At 38.2% G+C, this 17,311-nt stretch overlaps 2 protein-coding genes across 3 annotated transcripts; one reads left to right on the top strand and one right to left on the bottom strand.

Moving 5' to 3' along the window:
* Positions 1-834: 834 nt before the first annotated feature.
* Positions 835-5,413, bottom strand: LOC113536444 (vitamin D 25-hydroxylase). Its single transcript, XM_026930346.3, has 5 exons — positions 4,827-5,413; positions 3,780-3,921; positions 2,584-3,213; positions 2,165-2,491; positions 835-1,815 (listed from the first exon to the last, which is right to left on the bottom strand). The coding sequence occupies exons 1-5, from the start codon at positions 5,064-5,066 to the stop codon at positions 1,634-1,636; spliced, it is 1,521 nt and encodes a 506-aa protein (XP_026786147.1). The 5' UTR covers positions 5,067-5,413; the 3' UTR covers positions 835-1,633.
* A 2,716-nt stretch (positions 5,414-8,129) lies between these two features.
* calca (calcitonin/calcitonin-related polypeptide, alpha) lies at positions 8,130-11,932 on the top strand. Of its 2 annotated transcripts, XM_026930347.3 has the most exons (5): positions 8,130-8,273; positions 8,762-8,876; positions 9,315-9,449; positions 10,638-10,816; positions 11,340-11,932. In XM_026930347.3, exons 2-4 carry the CDS (start codon positions 8,791-8,793, stop codon positions 10,795-10,797), a joined length of 381 nt encoding a protein of 126 aa, XP_026786148.1. In that variant the 5' UTR covers positions 8,130-8,273; positions 8,762-8,790; the 3' UTR covers positions 10,798-10,816; positions 11,340-11,932. The 2 variants fall into 2 exon arrangements, with proteins under 2 accessions (XP_026786148.1, XP_034164394.1); XM_034308503.2 differs by lacking the exons at positions 10,638-10,816; positions 11,340-11,932 and adding an exon at positions 10,043-10,443.
* The last annotated feature ends 5,379 nt before the right edge of the window (positions 11,933-17,311 follow it).

The following is a 17,311-nucleotide window of genomic DNA, read 5'->3' as shown; positions in this document are numbered from 1 at the left end:
TCCTTTCCATGGCTGTGGAATTTGGCTGTAATTCTTCAACGTTATCGGCAGCTGGACGTCTCTCTGGGAATGGTTTTGTTTACTTATCACACGCTCACTGAGGAAATTCCCTGCATCCTCTGGGGTAGAGCTGCCTGGAAGATGACAGCGGGTGGATGATGAGTCCCTAAGAGAAGGGTATCCTCCTAAACCAAGATCATCCACATCATCCCAGAAGACAGCATCACTGTGACAGCTTACCCAGAGTATACCTGCCCCTGATGCTACCTGCTTCATAACTTGTTGGACTTGCTTATCATCCCTGAGTGGATAAAACCAGATGTGCTCTCTGGCTGCCAGTTATACCTATCATCCTGCTCTTTTTGTAATTTGGAACACAAGATTGAGACCTAGTACTAGATGAAGACGTTCCTGGCAAATCCAGTCTGCAATTAAACTGCTACATCTCACCATTGTGCCTGCAGTTGTGATTGCAGTTACAAGTTGGACACAATGCCACACTTGGTACACACCGAAATGTAAATTAAAACTAAAAGCATTCTGTTAATTCACCAGTGTTACCCATTTAATAAAGCTGCCTCTATGCAAGAAAAAATTATGAAGTGCTAAGATTTGGAAATGAAATTTCCAATAAATTCCTGAGTGTTGTGCTGTAAAATGAAGCTTATGCCCAAACCCCCAGCAGGATTGAAGCTGGATAAAATCTTTACACCTTAGATTAGGGTTATGTGTAACTTGGTCACAAAGAGCTCTAGGAGACAAAAAAAAAACAAACAACTGAAGCACATTGGTCATTAAATGAACCCGACATTGTAATACTGTCAAAAAGATTTATCTTCTGTTTATTCATATATAGGCTGAAGTTCTCTCAGAGTTATCTTTACAGTATGAAATATAACAAATGCACAAGGTTTGGTACAAAGCTCTGACTTCCTACAAAGTGTTTATCACAATGTTAGTTTCAATGACACCCCTATGGAAATAGTTGCACACCTACGTCCTGGCAGGCTATTTCCCCTTAGATAAAACAGAGACCGTTAGTTCAGCACTGCTACATGGACACAAGCCAAAGTTATGCGATTGGCATTTGCAAAGCATTCTGAGAAAGTCAGCTGCGCTCCTTTTCAGTCTGCTACACAAATGAGAGAACTGTGTGTTCTCAATTTCGAGGAATGTTAAAAAAAAAAAAAAAAAAAAAAAAAAAAAGGTCTGCAAAACTGTTTGAAAGGTGCACTCTGTAAATTATTGACATAACCTGACTTCCCTTACATTTACAACCACAGTGCAGTTTTTTGGTCGGTTCAAGTTACGAAATACACAGCTCTCATTTACAACAGTGTTCTAAAGCTCTTATTCATTACAATGTGCACACTAAGGAATCCAGTTGTGCATATACATTTCCAGGCCTCATCCACTGCTCACTCTCTGCATGAGCTTTGTGAAGCCATATAGCAGACATGTTCAAAGAATTCTGCACAGTCAGTACCAGAGTTCAGTGCTTTCTGCCAAAGATGACAGAATTCAGAGCAAGAAATCTAAGCTGGTTGGTTGAGCTTCTCAATAAGATCCCCTGAGGTGAGAGAATATCTGCCTTTGGCGAACAGATGAAGTTTTATTGTTTTATTGTTTTTATTTATTGTTGTCTCCTGATAGCACATATGGTATAAGGCTGTGGCTGCAGAGTCATGCCAAGTTTAGGAGTGATGCTTGGAATGTAGCCTTTGGGAAACTGCAGGCGAAACCTCTGGAGCAACGTGGTAAAAAAGAGGAACATCTCCATTCTGGCCAGCTGCTCACCAAGACATTGGCGTCTGCCTAAAGAACATAAGACATATTAGCCATGTAAAGATGAAAATGAGTTATGAAATAATAAAGTCCATGCCTGAAATCAATCTCCTTCCTAGTTAACTTCCTTGAAATTTCCATCTTTCTTTTGTTCCTGTTCTCACCCACACATCATCTATATTCAGTAACTCCTAGCATAACTCTCTGCATTTAGGGGCCTGGTTGTCTAGCTTAAGCCAGACGCCACCTAGAACTGAAGCCCTGATTCTCATAACACCATTGGTTGAGGGTGGTGTCTGCGTATGCAAAACTTCATGTATGACCTTCCAGGGCTTAGATCAATTTTCATACAATTTTGATTGTTGACAAAAATACTTACCCACTGAAAAAGGAAGAAAGGCCTCCCGTTTGATGAAGTTCCCATTTTTGTCCAGAAACCTTTCAGGGCAGAAGACAGCAGGGTTGCTCCAGTATTTCTCATCAAAGTGCACAGAATACAGGTTGGTGATGACCATGGTCCCCTGGGGGATGGTGTATCCTCTCACGACAGCATCCTGAGAAGTGGCCCGGAAGATGCCAAGAGGAACAATGTTGCAGAACCGCAGGATTTCATGCAACACTGCTTCCACATAAGGCATCTTCTGCTTGTCTTCCAGAGTTGGTAACTTGCCATTTAAGATGGAGTCAATCTCCTTGTGAACCTTATCTGACCACAGAAGAAGCCAGATATTGTAAATTCTTTGAAAATTATAACAGTTCACTTTAAGAAAGCAAAGGCAAATTGAGCAGTGAACCTACCTTGTATACTGGGGTAGAGAGCCAGGTAGAGCATGGCCCAACGCAGGGTATTAGTAGTGGTCTCTGTGCCTGCAATAATAAGTTCTCCTACTGAGAAGATCAGGTTCTCTCTGGAGAAGGACATGTTTTTGTCCCTAGCACTCTGTTCCATTTCGTCCAAATAGGTATCGATGTAATGTCTTGGCAGTTGCCGCACTCTCCCCTGTGAAAAGCGCTCGATTATCTGTAGCAGAAAGTCATACACCTCATCAGCATTGCGAAAGAGCCTCTGGTGCTTCCCAAACGGCAGGTATTCAAGCCAGGGGAAGGCATTGTAGAGGAAGGCCCAGGCACTAGCAGCCAGCTCCACATTCTCACTGAAGATTTCAATCATGTGCTGGAAGTCCAGGTCATCATAGGTGAATCGCTGTCCAAATATTACAACGTTGGTAACATTGGAGACTGCATTCGTAACCAGGTGTTTGGGGTTAAAAGGTTTTCCCTTGTGCTTGTCTATGGCATCTACAAAGAACATGCACTCTTCAGATATCCTCTGAAACATCATTTGTCCACTGCCAAAATAGCGGAAGCTGTTAACAGCCAGCTTGCGGTGTTCAATCCATCCACGACCATATTTGCAGTTGAGAAGTCCTGGAAAGTGAATTAATGAGAAGTAAGCTTTCTTTGAAAAATTGCCTGCTCTAAAGCAAATCCATTGGTCAGTGTCAGAATATTCCTGGAGCTGTGTGTCAAACTGCAGCCTTGGCCCATTTCTGTTTTAAAGATAAATAATTCAGTATGTTGAAACTCTGAAGGCAAAGCTCAGTTATGCACTCACTCTCCAGCAGTCATATGCACAGGATGAGAAAATAGTGAATTTTATGGAAATACAAAAAAGTACAATAATTTTTTCTCAATCACTTCAACTGATATTCTGATAACTTGTTTACATAATACTTTTGGCCTGCCTCACACCACTAATCCAGTCTCCTCACCGCCCTTTCTGTCTGTATGCAAAAGTTCAGTGAAGAACTTACAAGCCAATGACAGATATTACAGACCATTCATGCTGCCATAACATGCTTTGCAATAACTATGATGAGTATGTATATGGTATAACTCTCTCTATTCAGTGCTAGTTCTGGAATTTGTTTGAACAATTTGTGCAGGCAATGAAAGATTTTTTTTTCTGTGTGGTAGAAGAAAATACATCATACCTCCCATTTTGGTCATTTTCTGGAATAAAGGTAGAGATGGCCTATCTGCAAACACCTCATTCTGGTGATACAGACATTCTTTGATGACGTCATAGCCGTTTAGAATGACAGTTGATATTCCTCCCAAGTCGAGACTAAAGATCTGGAGATTGATGAAGTTAAAGCACTTAATTAATTCAGTGATACTTAGACTTTTAGTTTGCCAGTTTTTCCCCCCTAATGGAAATGTGTCAGGTCTACAGGTCAGCTGCATTCCAACGTGACGGCTACAGTTCAGGAAGTTCCTCTTTAATTCATTATGCTGACTCAGCATGGCTCCGGGTGGTAAATGTGGAGAATGAAGTAGCTGCCAGTATTAGCTTTCGTGTGCCGTTAACCTCCCATTATGCGGGACTTTTGATTGTAGTCATGCTTAAAGCCTTAACCAATAACAGAAAGTAAAAAAGTGCATGGGAAAACAGCTGTCTAAACATAACCTGGCTTAATGTCGTTTTTTATATCAATGTTTTAATAAATTATGCATGTGAAGGTTGACATACATTTTTATATTTTCTACCATCAACCAGTGCTTTTTTAACCATTTAAAAATGAAACTATAAGGAAGGAAAAATGCTCTCATCAAAGATACTGAACTTTGTGTCTAACCTAGTTTCTGGAGTTCATGTGTACTCTACCCTATTTCCTAGTGAAGTTTTTTTTTTTTTTTTTTTAAGATAAATTAAAGTTTCAAGAATTCTTGTAACAAGAGTCCTGGAGACACGTTTTTACGGGTGAGACAGCAAGAAGATCTTCCAGGAGGCTTTTGTTCTTACAGTGATATAATAAGCTACATGGCCATGTAATGGATTAAAAAAAATGCCCTGCAACTCATCTCAGACACCCAAGTTTTTATCTCTAACTTTGTGGCTGAAGGTCTTGTGTCTTATCTTTCCGTTTCTATGTATATATGTATATTTTTGGCTCATTTTCACGCGGGATGAAAAGAGTCCGCGCATTTAAAGAAGAGACAGAGTTCTCCGCAGGGGAAACGGGGGCTGTGAGATTTACCTGGCCGTAGATCTCGCTTTGCTTCTTCATGTAGACGTGCGGCTCGGTGGCGAGAGACAGGATGTTACCGATCACCGGCAGGGCGGCCGGTCCCGGGGGGAAGCCGCGCGGTCTCCGCTGCCGCAACAGCTGCCGGATCACCAGGAAAGTCAAGCAGCTGCAGAGTAAAGTACACAAGTAGAACACCGTCTTGCCGTAAGACAAAGTCAGCAGCGATAACGAGCTGTTCATCGATTTCATTTCTCAATCAGTGATCGGCCGCGACGTCTCCGTTTGTAAAGTTAGCGCTTGTGTCGGAGTCGCGGCGTGCAGCGGGGACATGGTGCAGATCCTCCGCCTCTGAAGGTCCAAGATTGGCCAAGAGATCGGTCCTGATCCTTATCGTTAGCCACTATTGATCACTATCGATTAGTCACAGGTCCGTTTACTCAGGAAAAGTAAAGATAAGGCGATAAAAGTGCAAGAAAAAACGTCAGTATACAATGTGACCCTGACATGAGTTGTCTTGAGCACAGGAGACAAATTTGGGCAAAAAAGTTCTGATAGTCCTGGTACTTAAGACCTTATCCGAGAGGCAAACATATTTATCCTCTACAGGTAGACAAACTTTGATCTCATGATTTTTCACTTTGGCATCAATTTAAATTTAAGATCATTTAAAAGTTTCACTGCACATCACCAGAATTCCTTAAAACATACTCACCAATTTATACACTGCAAGAAATTTATTATAGCCTAATTTAATTTAATTTTTTTTTTTCGTGGTAGAGATCAGAAAGAATGGATTGTGAATTCAGTTTCTAGGTTATTTGTTTCTATGATATTTGTAAGGTTATACCAAACAAAACTTTAAAAGAAAAATAAATGCTTCAACAACAACCTTTTTTTTGTCTCAGATCTGAAAAATGAAGGCCCCACTGTTGAAATAAGGTTCTTTTAGGAACCATTCATGTTTTGCAGGCCAGTTTTAAAGGTTCTCCTAGAGAGACAATCTGAAAGAACATTAGGGCTTTTTCTGTCAGGAACCTTGTTGCAACGGTCCTCAAAACACGAATGGTTCCTAAACGAACTATAATTCCAAAAAGAAACCACAAAGGTTCATAGTGGAACCTTTCCTTTTAGAAAGTATACTATTGATTTAAAAAAAAAAAAAAAAAAAAACTGTTGTAAGCACTTCTGGTAGGCTTTTATCTGGTTGTAGTTTACACTTTTAATGCTCATTATTGAACACAGTAATCCCTAATTATCACTTGTTTGTATTAACAGCTGTATTTTATTATTATAATTTTTTTGTCAGAATAGCTCAGCTACAAGCGTCTAATCTTATAGTGCTCCATTTTAGAAATACTTAGATTTCTGTAATCCCTATTACATTTTATGTAATAATAAACTGGGAATTTATTAGAGAATTAAATACTATAAAAAAAGTTCTTTGGATATGCATGATAATTTTTTTTAGCTGCTAAAGCTATAATAATGTGAAAATAGTGCTTTGGTAACAGCATTATACTGTATGTCTGAAAGTTTAATTAAATAAATTGATATATCAAAATGTGAAAATCTGTTAATTTCTAAATGATAGTTAATTTTAAAAAATGGATATAAGGAATTCCTTATACCCTAATCAGCAATTTTTGCTTGCCCATTTTCAATAAGCAGGCGTATCATGGCAAGGTGCTTCACTACATCCCATTGGTGTTTAATGGCTCCTATGTAAAAGGAGGCCATGTGACCAGTTAAGCACACAGATGAGATTGGGAAGTCTCCAGCATGTGCTCACTGATTGATGGCCAACATTCAATGATTAAATCTCATTTCCTTAATGTTTGAAGATGGACTGTGTAAGCTCTCTCTTCTCTTAATGCAGGGCTCTGTCTCACTGAGTGTTATGAATTGTGTTTGCTTTCCCTCTTAAAGCCTTTACAGCATTAAGTTTAATTCCGGTTCTTTCCAGCCTACAGGTGCTCAAACAGTTCATTTATGTGACTGACACAGACCTGCAAATTTAAAGATATTTAATTGTATTTGGGTGAAACATTATTATTTTTAGCCCATCAGATAATATCAGACATCCCATGGCTGTGGAAAACTCTGATGTGGAGAAGCAATGAATCCAGGATAACATCTTTGTCTAACAAATGACTATCTGTCACTTGAAATATCTTACACAAGGGTGGGTTCTCCATGACATGGCTGGATTGGAAAGGTTACCATATTGACTCAAAAAGTTTGATGCAGGAGATGGAAACTTCTGGTAGTGATCTATGGACACACTATGTCTTAGTGCACTTGTGGTGATTCATTAGACTGAAGAGGCCATTTGAGAACACAGCTTTGTGTTTGTAACCAGGCTTAGACGGAGTCCCCACTGCTGACATGTCTCACTGATTTACGCCTTTGGTCATCAGTGCCGCTTGAAGTTTGATAGCACTAAAAGGCTTGTCTGTGCTAATGGGGTTTCTATGTGACGCAAACGCAGCCTGTCTGTGGTGATGCTTTATGAAGTCTTAGCTAATAATGAAGAGGAGAGTTGGATGATGCTCAAAGGAAAACTGTTGTTTTAACCAGGCCCAAGAGACAAGGCTCATTAATGTCAGCCTCATCTTTGATTTCCACTAAGGGTCATATCACGAATAAGGAAGTGAAGAATGCTGATCGATTGCATACATTGTTATAGGAAATTGTTACTGCAGTTCCATCATCACTATTAGTAGGTCAATGCAAACTTTTATTCAGTAGTTTCTATCTCACATAATTAATGATGGGTTAGGGTTAATGTAGGCATTCTTAAAAGTTAGGAATTGAACGTAAAAACTGAAAGATTTGCGCACACAAAAAACGCACTGTTCATTTTACCCTCAGCCAATAAGGCAATTGTAAAATTAATTGATTAAATATTTTTTTAAATTATGAAAAATGAATAATTTCCCACAATTTTTCAAAACTGAAAATCCTTGCTAGTTAATTTTAGGCTTGATCAATTTCTGAGGAAGCACAATGCAGGAATAAATGCAAGACAACAAGAAAAAAAAGAACTGCTTTTATTACAATAACATTTTTGGCATGCTGATTATATCTAGAAGTACAGATTATATATTCTTCTTAATAATTTCCAGTGATGCAGAACATTGCTGATCACTAGTGAATTTTTGTGAATGGGGCAATTTGTGATCAAAGAATGACGTCATTGTATGCGCCATTCCCTTTATCACTTTCCAGAATGAAGTCTCACGGGATTGGCCACATCCTGAATCAGGACAGTCTCTGATTGGCTGTCGGAAGCTCATTAAACACCCACATTGTCAATAGTGGGAGCCTAATGGTGGGTATATAGGCAGCCGTCTTGCAGCTGAATGCAACAGACTCTAAATCTCATCAACTTGAATTAACCCTTCGATTTGCAACCATCAACCATTTTCTACATTCAGCGAGCTGTAACATTACCAGGTAGGTAATTAAGGCTACTTTCTACCACTAAAATGACAAGTGCACATATTTTCAGAATGGATTCTGAAGCTGAATGCTATCATTTTATATATTAAAATGAAAGCTAGGGTGGTTTATATGCTTTACTGAGCATGCAGCAGTGGAGAAAAAGAAGCAAGCTCAGTGGATTTTAAAGGAGACTTGGAAGGCTTCTGTAGACTAGCAGCTCATTACACTAATGCACAGGGTCCCACAGGAGCTTTCTAATCTGGCTAATATCTCTAATACTTTACTCACAGCCAGATGCCAGCACAACATCTCAGCAGACTTAACACACTTGAGCAGATATTGAGAGCATTTTGAAAAGCTGCTGTGACTTACAATGGTCAGTTTTGATGTACATTAGGAAGTGGAAATCAGTGAATGATTAACAGTTTTCATAAAAAGAAAGAGTGATAATATTTTTAATGATGACAAGGAAATTATAAAATGTAATTTTTTTTTGACAGAAAAGCTTCATTCCTTGCTACAGTGCACCATGGTTATGCTGAAGATCTCTGCTTTCTTCGTTGCCTACGCTTTGATTATCTGTCAGATGTACAGCTCAAATGCAGCACCGTCCAGGTGAGACATTTCATATGACACTGTAAGATGTAAATATTTTGATATAGAAGATTATCTTTAAAGAACGTAGTTCAGCTAAATAAAAAACTCTAAATGATAAACAACTCTCATATATATATATATATGTATATATATATATATATATATATATACTATTAGGGTGGGGTGAGGGGATGCGGTGGGGGGGGGATCAGTGTTCTGATTACATCAGATGAATTCGGGCCAAACTCAATCTGCTTACGACAGTATTGATCGTGCGATAAATCCAAACTTGGCAACAGGACAGCTTTTAAGTGGCACACTTTTAGCAGATTGTTTTTGATTATGATCAGACTCAAGCAGAAACCTCTCTCTCTCTCTCTCTCTCTCACTCACTCACTTTCTGCATTATCTAAAGTTTTGCTTTTCCACTCTTGATTTTTTCCATCTTGTTTTCAGGCCTGCTCTGGAGCCCTCGCCAGACGAAGCCATGCTCTCTGACTATGAGGCGAGGCGGTTGCTAAATGCGTTTATCAAAGAGTTTGTGCAGATGACTGCAGAAGACCTTGATCATCAGGAGACTGAGGAGAACAGGTACATGTTGTAATGATTAAAAGAAATCCAAAACTAAGATAACAATGATACAGATAATTTGAAGGATGGTGCACTTATTTTCTCTTTTTTTAAAGAAGTGAATCAGTGAATCTAAAAGGCTTCATCATGAGAGCAAATGCCCTGTAGTTATAAGCTAATGGATGCAAAGCTTTTTACGATGGAGGTATGTCCAGAAAAGACCTGTACTCATTTACATAATGAAATGGAACAAATTCGTGCAACAAGTTCTCTGCCAATCTCCAGTTTTTTGCATGAAGTTTGATTTATTCCTGAGGACTTTGTGCAACATTGCCTGCAAAGCATGCAATCGAGAGGACAGCATGATCTCCAGAAATACAGGAGATAACATTGTGCATGATTTGTCCGTTGCTGTGATAAAGCCAAATTAGCCAGAAGTCTATAAAAACTTGTTGATCATAACAGTGAGTGTGAGCATGAAGTAATTCCACTTAGGAAGGAGGCATGTTTAGTTTGATATGCATCTGGCTCTTCATTGTAGAATAAAACTGAAATGCGTTTTGCATGCTCTGTTCTGTTACTGTGAGCTGTGTGTATGATCTCTTCTCCAACAGCATGGGCAGACCCATGTCCAAGCGCTGCTCCAACCTGAGCACCTGTGTCCTGGGAAAGCTTTCACAGGAACTGCACAAGCTGCAGACATACCCACGCACCAACGTAGGAGCAGGAACCCCAGGAAAGAAGCGCAGCGCTGAGCATGTGTACAGAGAACCGACCGATCTCATCTAAACAGCTGTCTGCCTTGGTTCTGATATTTGAGTGTCAATGCATGTGGATTTCGTTTTGCTTGTCTGACTTGATTTCCTCATTTGTCCTTTTTTAATCTTCATTGGCAGAGACAGAATACATTAATGCCTTTCTTTCTTAATGTCTTACTTATCTGTTTCTACTTGGGCAACTCTCATTGACAAACAGCCTCAAGTTTGACCTGAATAAACATATTTTTACAAAAGAAGCCTGTCTATTTGCTTATTGATCCAGAAATAACCAAAAAATGCCATATTTTGTCAAATGTCATGTTAAACCTAGTCTAAAAGACTATAGGTAAGATACCAACATTATCATGATTACCCACATTTTCCAGAATAATTTTTAATTTGTTTGCATTTAGACATGTTCATGTTCTTCTTCTTGTTTTTTTTCCTTCAGCGTTACAGCACAGAAGCGAGCCTGTAACACAGCCACATGTGTGACCCATCGCTTGGCAGATTTCCTGAACCGCTCAGGAGGAATCGGAAGCAGCAAGTTTGTCCCAACCAACGTTGGATCGCATGCGTTTGGCCGGCGAAGGAGACTTAGTCAAGAGTAGACAATGTCTTAGCAATATGGTAAGAAACCTTTTTCACCTTTTTCAAATTCACAGTTATTTCATATGCATTATATTTAGAACTCACATGTAATTTGCAGAATATGGGTGGATTCAACTCAGCATCAACTCAGTATCATGGTTTTTGTTATATATATATGTGAAATTATTTAGTTAGCAAAATCACTAGAATTTTTAAAACTTTTTTAATGATGTAAATGATGAAAAAATAGTTTCTTTGAAATTTCTTTGATTTTCTAATTTTTTTTTTTTAATAATTAGTACTATTTTTAAAATTGTGTAGCACATTTTCTGTCATGTTTAGCAAAATATTGTGTAGAACAAAATACAACCTCATAGTATAATGTTAATGGTTTACCTATTATAAAGGTTATACCTGTAAATGGTCAAACCTCAACTTTCATATGTATCAAGCACTGATTGTAAATTCCCACCATAGAAATGACAAAGATATCATACTCTCAGCATACTGTAAAATGATGCTAAATAAAATTGCTTGAAAATTGGTCATTCTATTTTGCCAGGTCACCAGGCTATACATTTACAGCTCTCTGCCATGCCATGATCAAGAGAGAAAAGAAAAAAAATCAACATGTGCATTGAGATCCCTGGGAATGGACATCATTTCACTCATCATCTGAATGGATTCCTGTTGACTGCATTGATCTGTAAAACCCAACAGCCCATTCTCAAACTGTTATTGTTTGGCTCTCTAAAAAAAAAAGAAAGAAAAGGTTAAAAAAGCAAGAAAACATTAGCATCCATTTAAAAGTGGTTATGCTCATTTTCCAATCCATTTTAAAAAAAATGGAGGGAGAGTGATGAGAATGATTGTTCATTCTTTATTGTCAACAGAGAGCACATCGTGTGTACAGTACGCTGTGGCCCATGTTCCTCTGCTGCACGTCGCAGTATTGTGGGGATGAAATTAAAGCAGTGCCTTTAAAAAGGCTTCCCTGACTTATGGACGTGTCTCGTGCCTTGATGTAAATCCACTTTACATGCCGCTATTGTACAGAATGTCTAATGCAGAAAGAGGGAGTTGCAATCAATGATAATGACAAAATTGTAACAAATGTGAATCTGAGCAAGATTAAAATGTATTTTAGATACATAAGATTTGGTTTGTTTGTTTTTTAAGTGATGGTTTGCATCATACTGCCCAACTCTCACACACAGTGTACTGCACCACTCCCTTTTACTCAGATTTCCTACAAAATGATCTTAATACAAGTGTTCATGCTTAAATTTATAAAACATGTAAAGCTGTGAATGAATTAAAAGATGAATAGAGTGTGATTAGAAAACCAAAAGTCTGGCTTATAGGAGGACAGGTTTATCCTAGCCTCACTCCCAAATGAGCTAAGCAGTGATGTGGAAATACGTAAACACAAAGACCAAATAACTATAAATCAGAAATAACTGGATTCATAAGAACACAGGAACAGCAACAGAGTGTGTCTATTGATCCCTAAGGAACAAGACTATGCTCAATGCTCTGTGTGTTATTTTTGCTTATTAGGCCATCTGAGCATTTTACGATGACAGCAGCCATCTCGCACAAAGCCCACGAGAACGGCCTGTCATTATTCTCTTTATTCTCAATAGTCAGCTGGAGCTAATTAACAAGTTACTTTTTCACTGCTGTTACTTTTCCACGCATGAGCACATACTGTTTACCTACATATCAATTCCTTCACATTTATTTATTTGTTTGTTCAAAGAAGGAAGAAGAAAAAGATGATGATGATGATGATGCTGGTGATGAGGATGATGATGCTGATGATGATAGTAATAACAGTTAACAAGTTAACAAACTTATGCAGTACTTCACAAAGATGTAGATGTATATTTTATTTTATATTTTATTTTCTGCATTACCATGTTAGTAGAAAACAGTACATTTAAAATTTTCAAATATTCATTTAAAATAATTTCTTTTAGTATGAGGTTAAATAAAGTAAGATCATCAGTAATGGAGCACTTTTAAACCCATAATGGAGGCTGTTCTTGTTTTACTGCAGAAACAGAAGAACTGTGTCAGGTTCTCCAACTTGCAACAAAAACTTACAGCTGATTTCTTTAGAAAACTACGACAGAGAACCTGAGAGAACCGATGTAGCTTTAAAGACTTTAAGCATTCACAAAAAACACTTATCTGCTTTAGTTTATTACTGTTGACTGATATTTATATTCATATTTTATTTATTTTAGTGTTTGTTGAAGACATCTTTGCTTTGCAGAAATTGTTCACATGTGCTTGAGAACAAGATTCATATTGGATTCTTCGTGTGAACTTAGTTGAGAAGCAAATTGGAGAAAACCTGACATGAGTTATGACTATCATCCTATTCATATCACATGAATGAATTGCAAGGAATTAAAAGTACTGATCCAAGATTCCTGGTATGTTGTCCTCAGCTGGTCTTATGGCATTTCTCCAAGTGTTCTTTTCATATCCATATTTCACACAGTCCAAATGGCCCCGCTCCAGTAAGATGCTTTGTTAATTAACCTCTGTGCCCTCATAGTAGGAGTGACTCATTTCATATTACTGTCCTGCTCCTGCCCACCCCATTGCTTTCAGCTAATAAGGAGATATTGTATCCCCTCATGCCTCAATTACTGAAAAGCAGAGCCTAAAAAACAGACAGTCAATTTATAACCATGCACAAACTTTCTGTACCTTTCCTACATACATCTTACATATCTGGCTCATTAAATCAGTAGGGGCACAAATTTAGATAGGATAAAAATGGCAATAATGCAACATTTCATACAACTAAGTGAGAATCTGCACGAATATGTATAAGCTTTTTTGCTGAAATACCACAAAGCAAAACAGAGCTATAAAAATATCGTTTTAGACGTGTGTGCTAATTGAACGGTTTACAGTAAACAGCTATTTCTCCATGCCATGACGTCAATAGGTGTATTAGCTGTATTAAACCCATGGCAGGAAAAAAGGGAACAGACCTAAATGGATGCTGTCAACGCCCCAAGTTAAGTCACATATACTTAAAAGCACAGTGCGTTTTTCCTCTCCAAATGGCAGCCAGCCAATCCATTAGGCTATGACAAATATGATCAAGATAAGGAAAAAACATCAAATAATGTAAAGCATAGCATGAATTGGGCAAAACACCACTAGCCTTTATAATACTATTATAATCTAAAATATAATAGTACAATAGAATGTAGCTGTGTTCCACAATAAAAACAATCTTACATGCTCTTCCATATATATAAAAAATCAGCCATAACATTAAAACCACTTGTCTAATAGTGTACTTGTGCAGGTCCCCCTTGTGCAGCCAAAAGAACTTTTGGAGGCATGGACTCCACAAGACCTCTGAAGGTGTGCTGTGGTATCTGGCACCAAGACGTTAGCAGCAGATTCTTTAAGTCGATGGGCGGCCTGAAGATCACTGGGATTGCTGGGGATGGTGCCTCTTGGGGGCCATGGAGATGGCTTGGGGAGCTGTACTGTGATGGTTTCTTCTTTTCCTCATAACGTCTCAGGGAGTTTTACCTCACCACCATCACCTCTGGCATGCTCATTAGGGATAAATTCACATATTTACAATTTATTGTAATTTATTTATTTATAATTTAATTTGAATGTATTTATTTCTGCAAAGCTGCTTTGTAACAATGTCCATTGTTAAAAGCGCTATACAAATAAAATTAAATTGAATTTAATTGAGGTCCTGTAAGTTGTGAGGTGGGGCCCCCATGGATTGGACTTTTTTGTCCAGCACATCCCACAGATGCTCGATCAGATTGAGATCTGTGGATTTTGGATGCCAAGTCAACACCAACACCAAACCATTCCATTTGTCACGTTCTTCAAACCATTCCTGGGCAATTTTTGCAGTACGGCAGGGCGCATTATCCTGCTGAAAGAGCTCACTGCCATTAGGGAATACCGTTGCCATGAAGGGGTGTAACCTGCTCTGCAGCAGTGTTTAGGTAGGTGGTATGTGTCAAAGTAACATCCACATGAATGCCAGGACCCGAGGTTTCCCAGCAGAACATTGCCCAGAGCATCACACTGCCTCCACCAGCTTGCCTTCTTCCCATAGAGCATCCTGGTGCCATCTCTTCCCCAGGTAAGCGACACACACGCAGCCAGCCGTCCACACGATGTAAAAGAAAATGTGATTTATCAGACCAGGCCACCTTCTTCCATTGCTCCATGGTCCAGTTCTGATGCTCACGTGTCCATTGTAGGCGCATTGTAGGGGTCAGCATGGGCACTTTGACCACTCTGCAGCTACGCAGCCCCATACACAGCAAGCTGCACTGCACTGTGTGTTTTGACACCTTTCTATCATAGCCAGCATTAACCTTTTCAGCAGTTTGTGCTACAGTAGCTCTTCTGTGAGATCGGACCAGACGGGCCTTCACTCCCCACGCGCATCAGTGAGCCTTGGGCTCCAATGACCCTGTTGCCGGTTCACTGCTTGTCCTTCCTTGGACCACTTTTGGTAGGTACCAACCACTGCATGCCAGGAACACCACACAAGACCTGCTGCTTTGGTATATATATATATATATATATATATATATATATATATATATATATATACATACAGTACTGTGCAAAAGTCTTGGCACCCCCCTTTTTTTTAGTACAAACTTTGTTATAGATGTTTATTTTCTGACTTCTACATTATTGATTCAGTACAAAAACATTTTAGATTCCAAACATTAGTTTTCCAGCACAAAATGAAACGTTACAGAAAAATGTTTGTATGTCAGTAAAGAAAGCAGCAGATTCCATAAGAGACACTTTTCAGATAAAAACATAATGAAGGCTGCTGGGTTTCGCTGCAGAAATAAGAAGCGAGTCGACAGTCAAAGTCTCCAGAAGAACTGTGGCTGCTTCTGCAAGATGCTCAGTAACACTTCCAGCTCATTTCCTTATAAAACTGCACACACTGCACCTCAGATACTGCTTTATTTATTTAAAGTGAAGGATCGTCACATTAAATACTGACTTTGTTTCATTTATTACTGTTTATTGCTCTTTATAGGATTTTTAATGTAGAAACATTTAATTTCATTATTTTTGAAGGCGTCTTTACTCTACAGCATTTCTTTGCATGTGTTTAAGACTTTTGTAATTCTATTTTCTTGTAGTTAAATTATAACGTAATGATACTTTTTTTTTTTTTTTAATTACCCAAAATCCATGGAGGATGCATTGCACTCTAACTCAATATGTGCAAGAATTGCTGACTTGTTTAAAAACAAAAACCTTACCACATTGTCCTTCTTTGTAGGTGGTAATGCAAATGATATGCAATACAAATGTAAAAAGAAACAATGTGTTGATTGTGTGCTTTTTTCCTCTTTAATCTGGCAAGCGGAATGTCTCATTCGTTCTTCCCTGTTCTTTGGTAATTCCCATTCAAATATCAATAAGCCATGAAATGAAGGAAACCGTAATTGACTATGACCTTTGTTCACATTCTTTTTGCATGAGAGTGTCCAATCACTTGTCTGAGATCTCCTGCACTAATGATCCATTTATCATTAATCTGCATAGTCAATCTGCATCTGAAAAGATAATCACATGTACAAGGGACAGCTTCAAATTTTGAGAAAAGATTTCAGAACCTCAGAACTATGTAAACATTTTTAGGATAAATACACTGTAAAGACACATGGTTTATCAATCTGACCATTTTGCTTTGGAATGAATTACATTTGTTTGTTCATATGCTACAAAAGAACAGCAACAATGGGTAGTTAAGCCTTTTTAATACTGACGTAATCACATAATGAAACATACGGGGCTTTTTAAAGGTAAGGGCTATGCAGTTAAATCTTATTTGTCTATTGGAAGAGTTGTTTTGCCATTTAAACCCTCAGATCAATATCATTCACTTGCACTGAAGATGCAAAAACACACACAAGCGCATTCACTATAAAGCAGCCAAGCCGCAAAAAGCTGCCATCAACATCATCCAATCAATAATGAACATATTCAAGAGCATTACACTTCAATGAGTGTTCCTCCTCTGTGAGTTTAAATTTGAGGAGAGTAAAAGCCCTTACATTATGCAGACTCAATTGCATTTAGAAATGTGATTGCTGACTCATGCGATAAGTAAAACACACAAGTCATCATGGCTGTTCTTGAAAGTTCAATATGAAACTTGTGTTCAAAGATGCTTCTTTATCATAAAAGATGGTGCATTACAATAAAGAAACTGTATATATATATATATATTGTTATCAACACACTGGTCTACTGGTCTTCATGGATACAGCTGATTTAAAAAAAAAACAAATTGCAAAAGTCTAAAACAAAGCTGGCTTAACCAGAATACTATTCCATATGAAAACAATTAATATAATACAATACATCATTCAAAAACAGCTTGACAAACAGAGTGAATAGTGATAGATGAGACGAAATACAAACACAATGACTAAAAATCGTGTTTAAGAATCATCCTAAATACCAAGGCTTAAAATACATTTA

This window comes from Pangasianodon hypophthalmus, chromosome 11, assembly GCF_027358585.1.
Source record: "Pangasianodon hypophthalmus isolate fPanHyp1 chromosome 11, fPanHyp1.pri, whole genome shotgun sequence".
Taxonomy (NCBI): Eukaryota; Metazoa; Chordata; class Actinopteri; order Siluriformes; family Pangasiidae; genus Pangasianodon; species Pangasianodon hypophthalmus.
The sequence above is the reverse complement of the archived record's forward strand: the minus strand, read 5'-3'. Positions and strand labels throughout refer to the sequence as shown.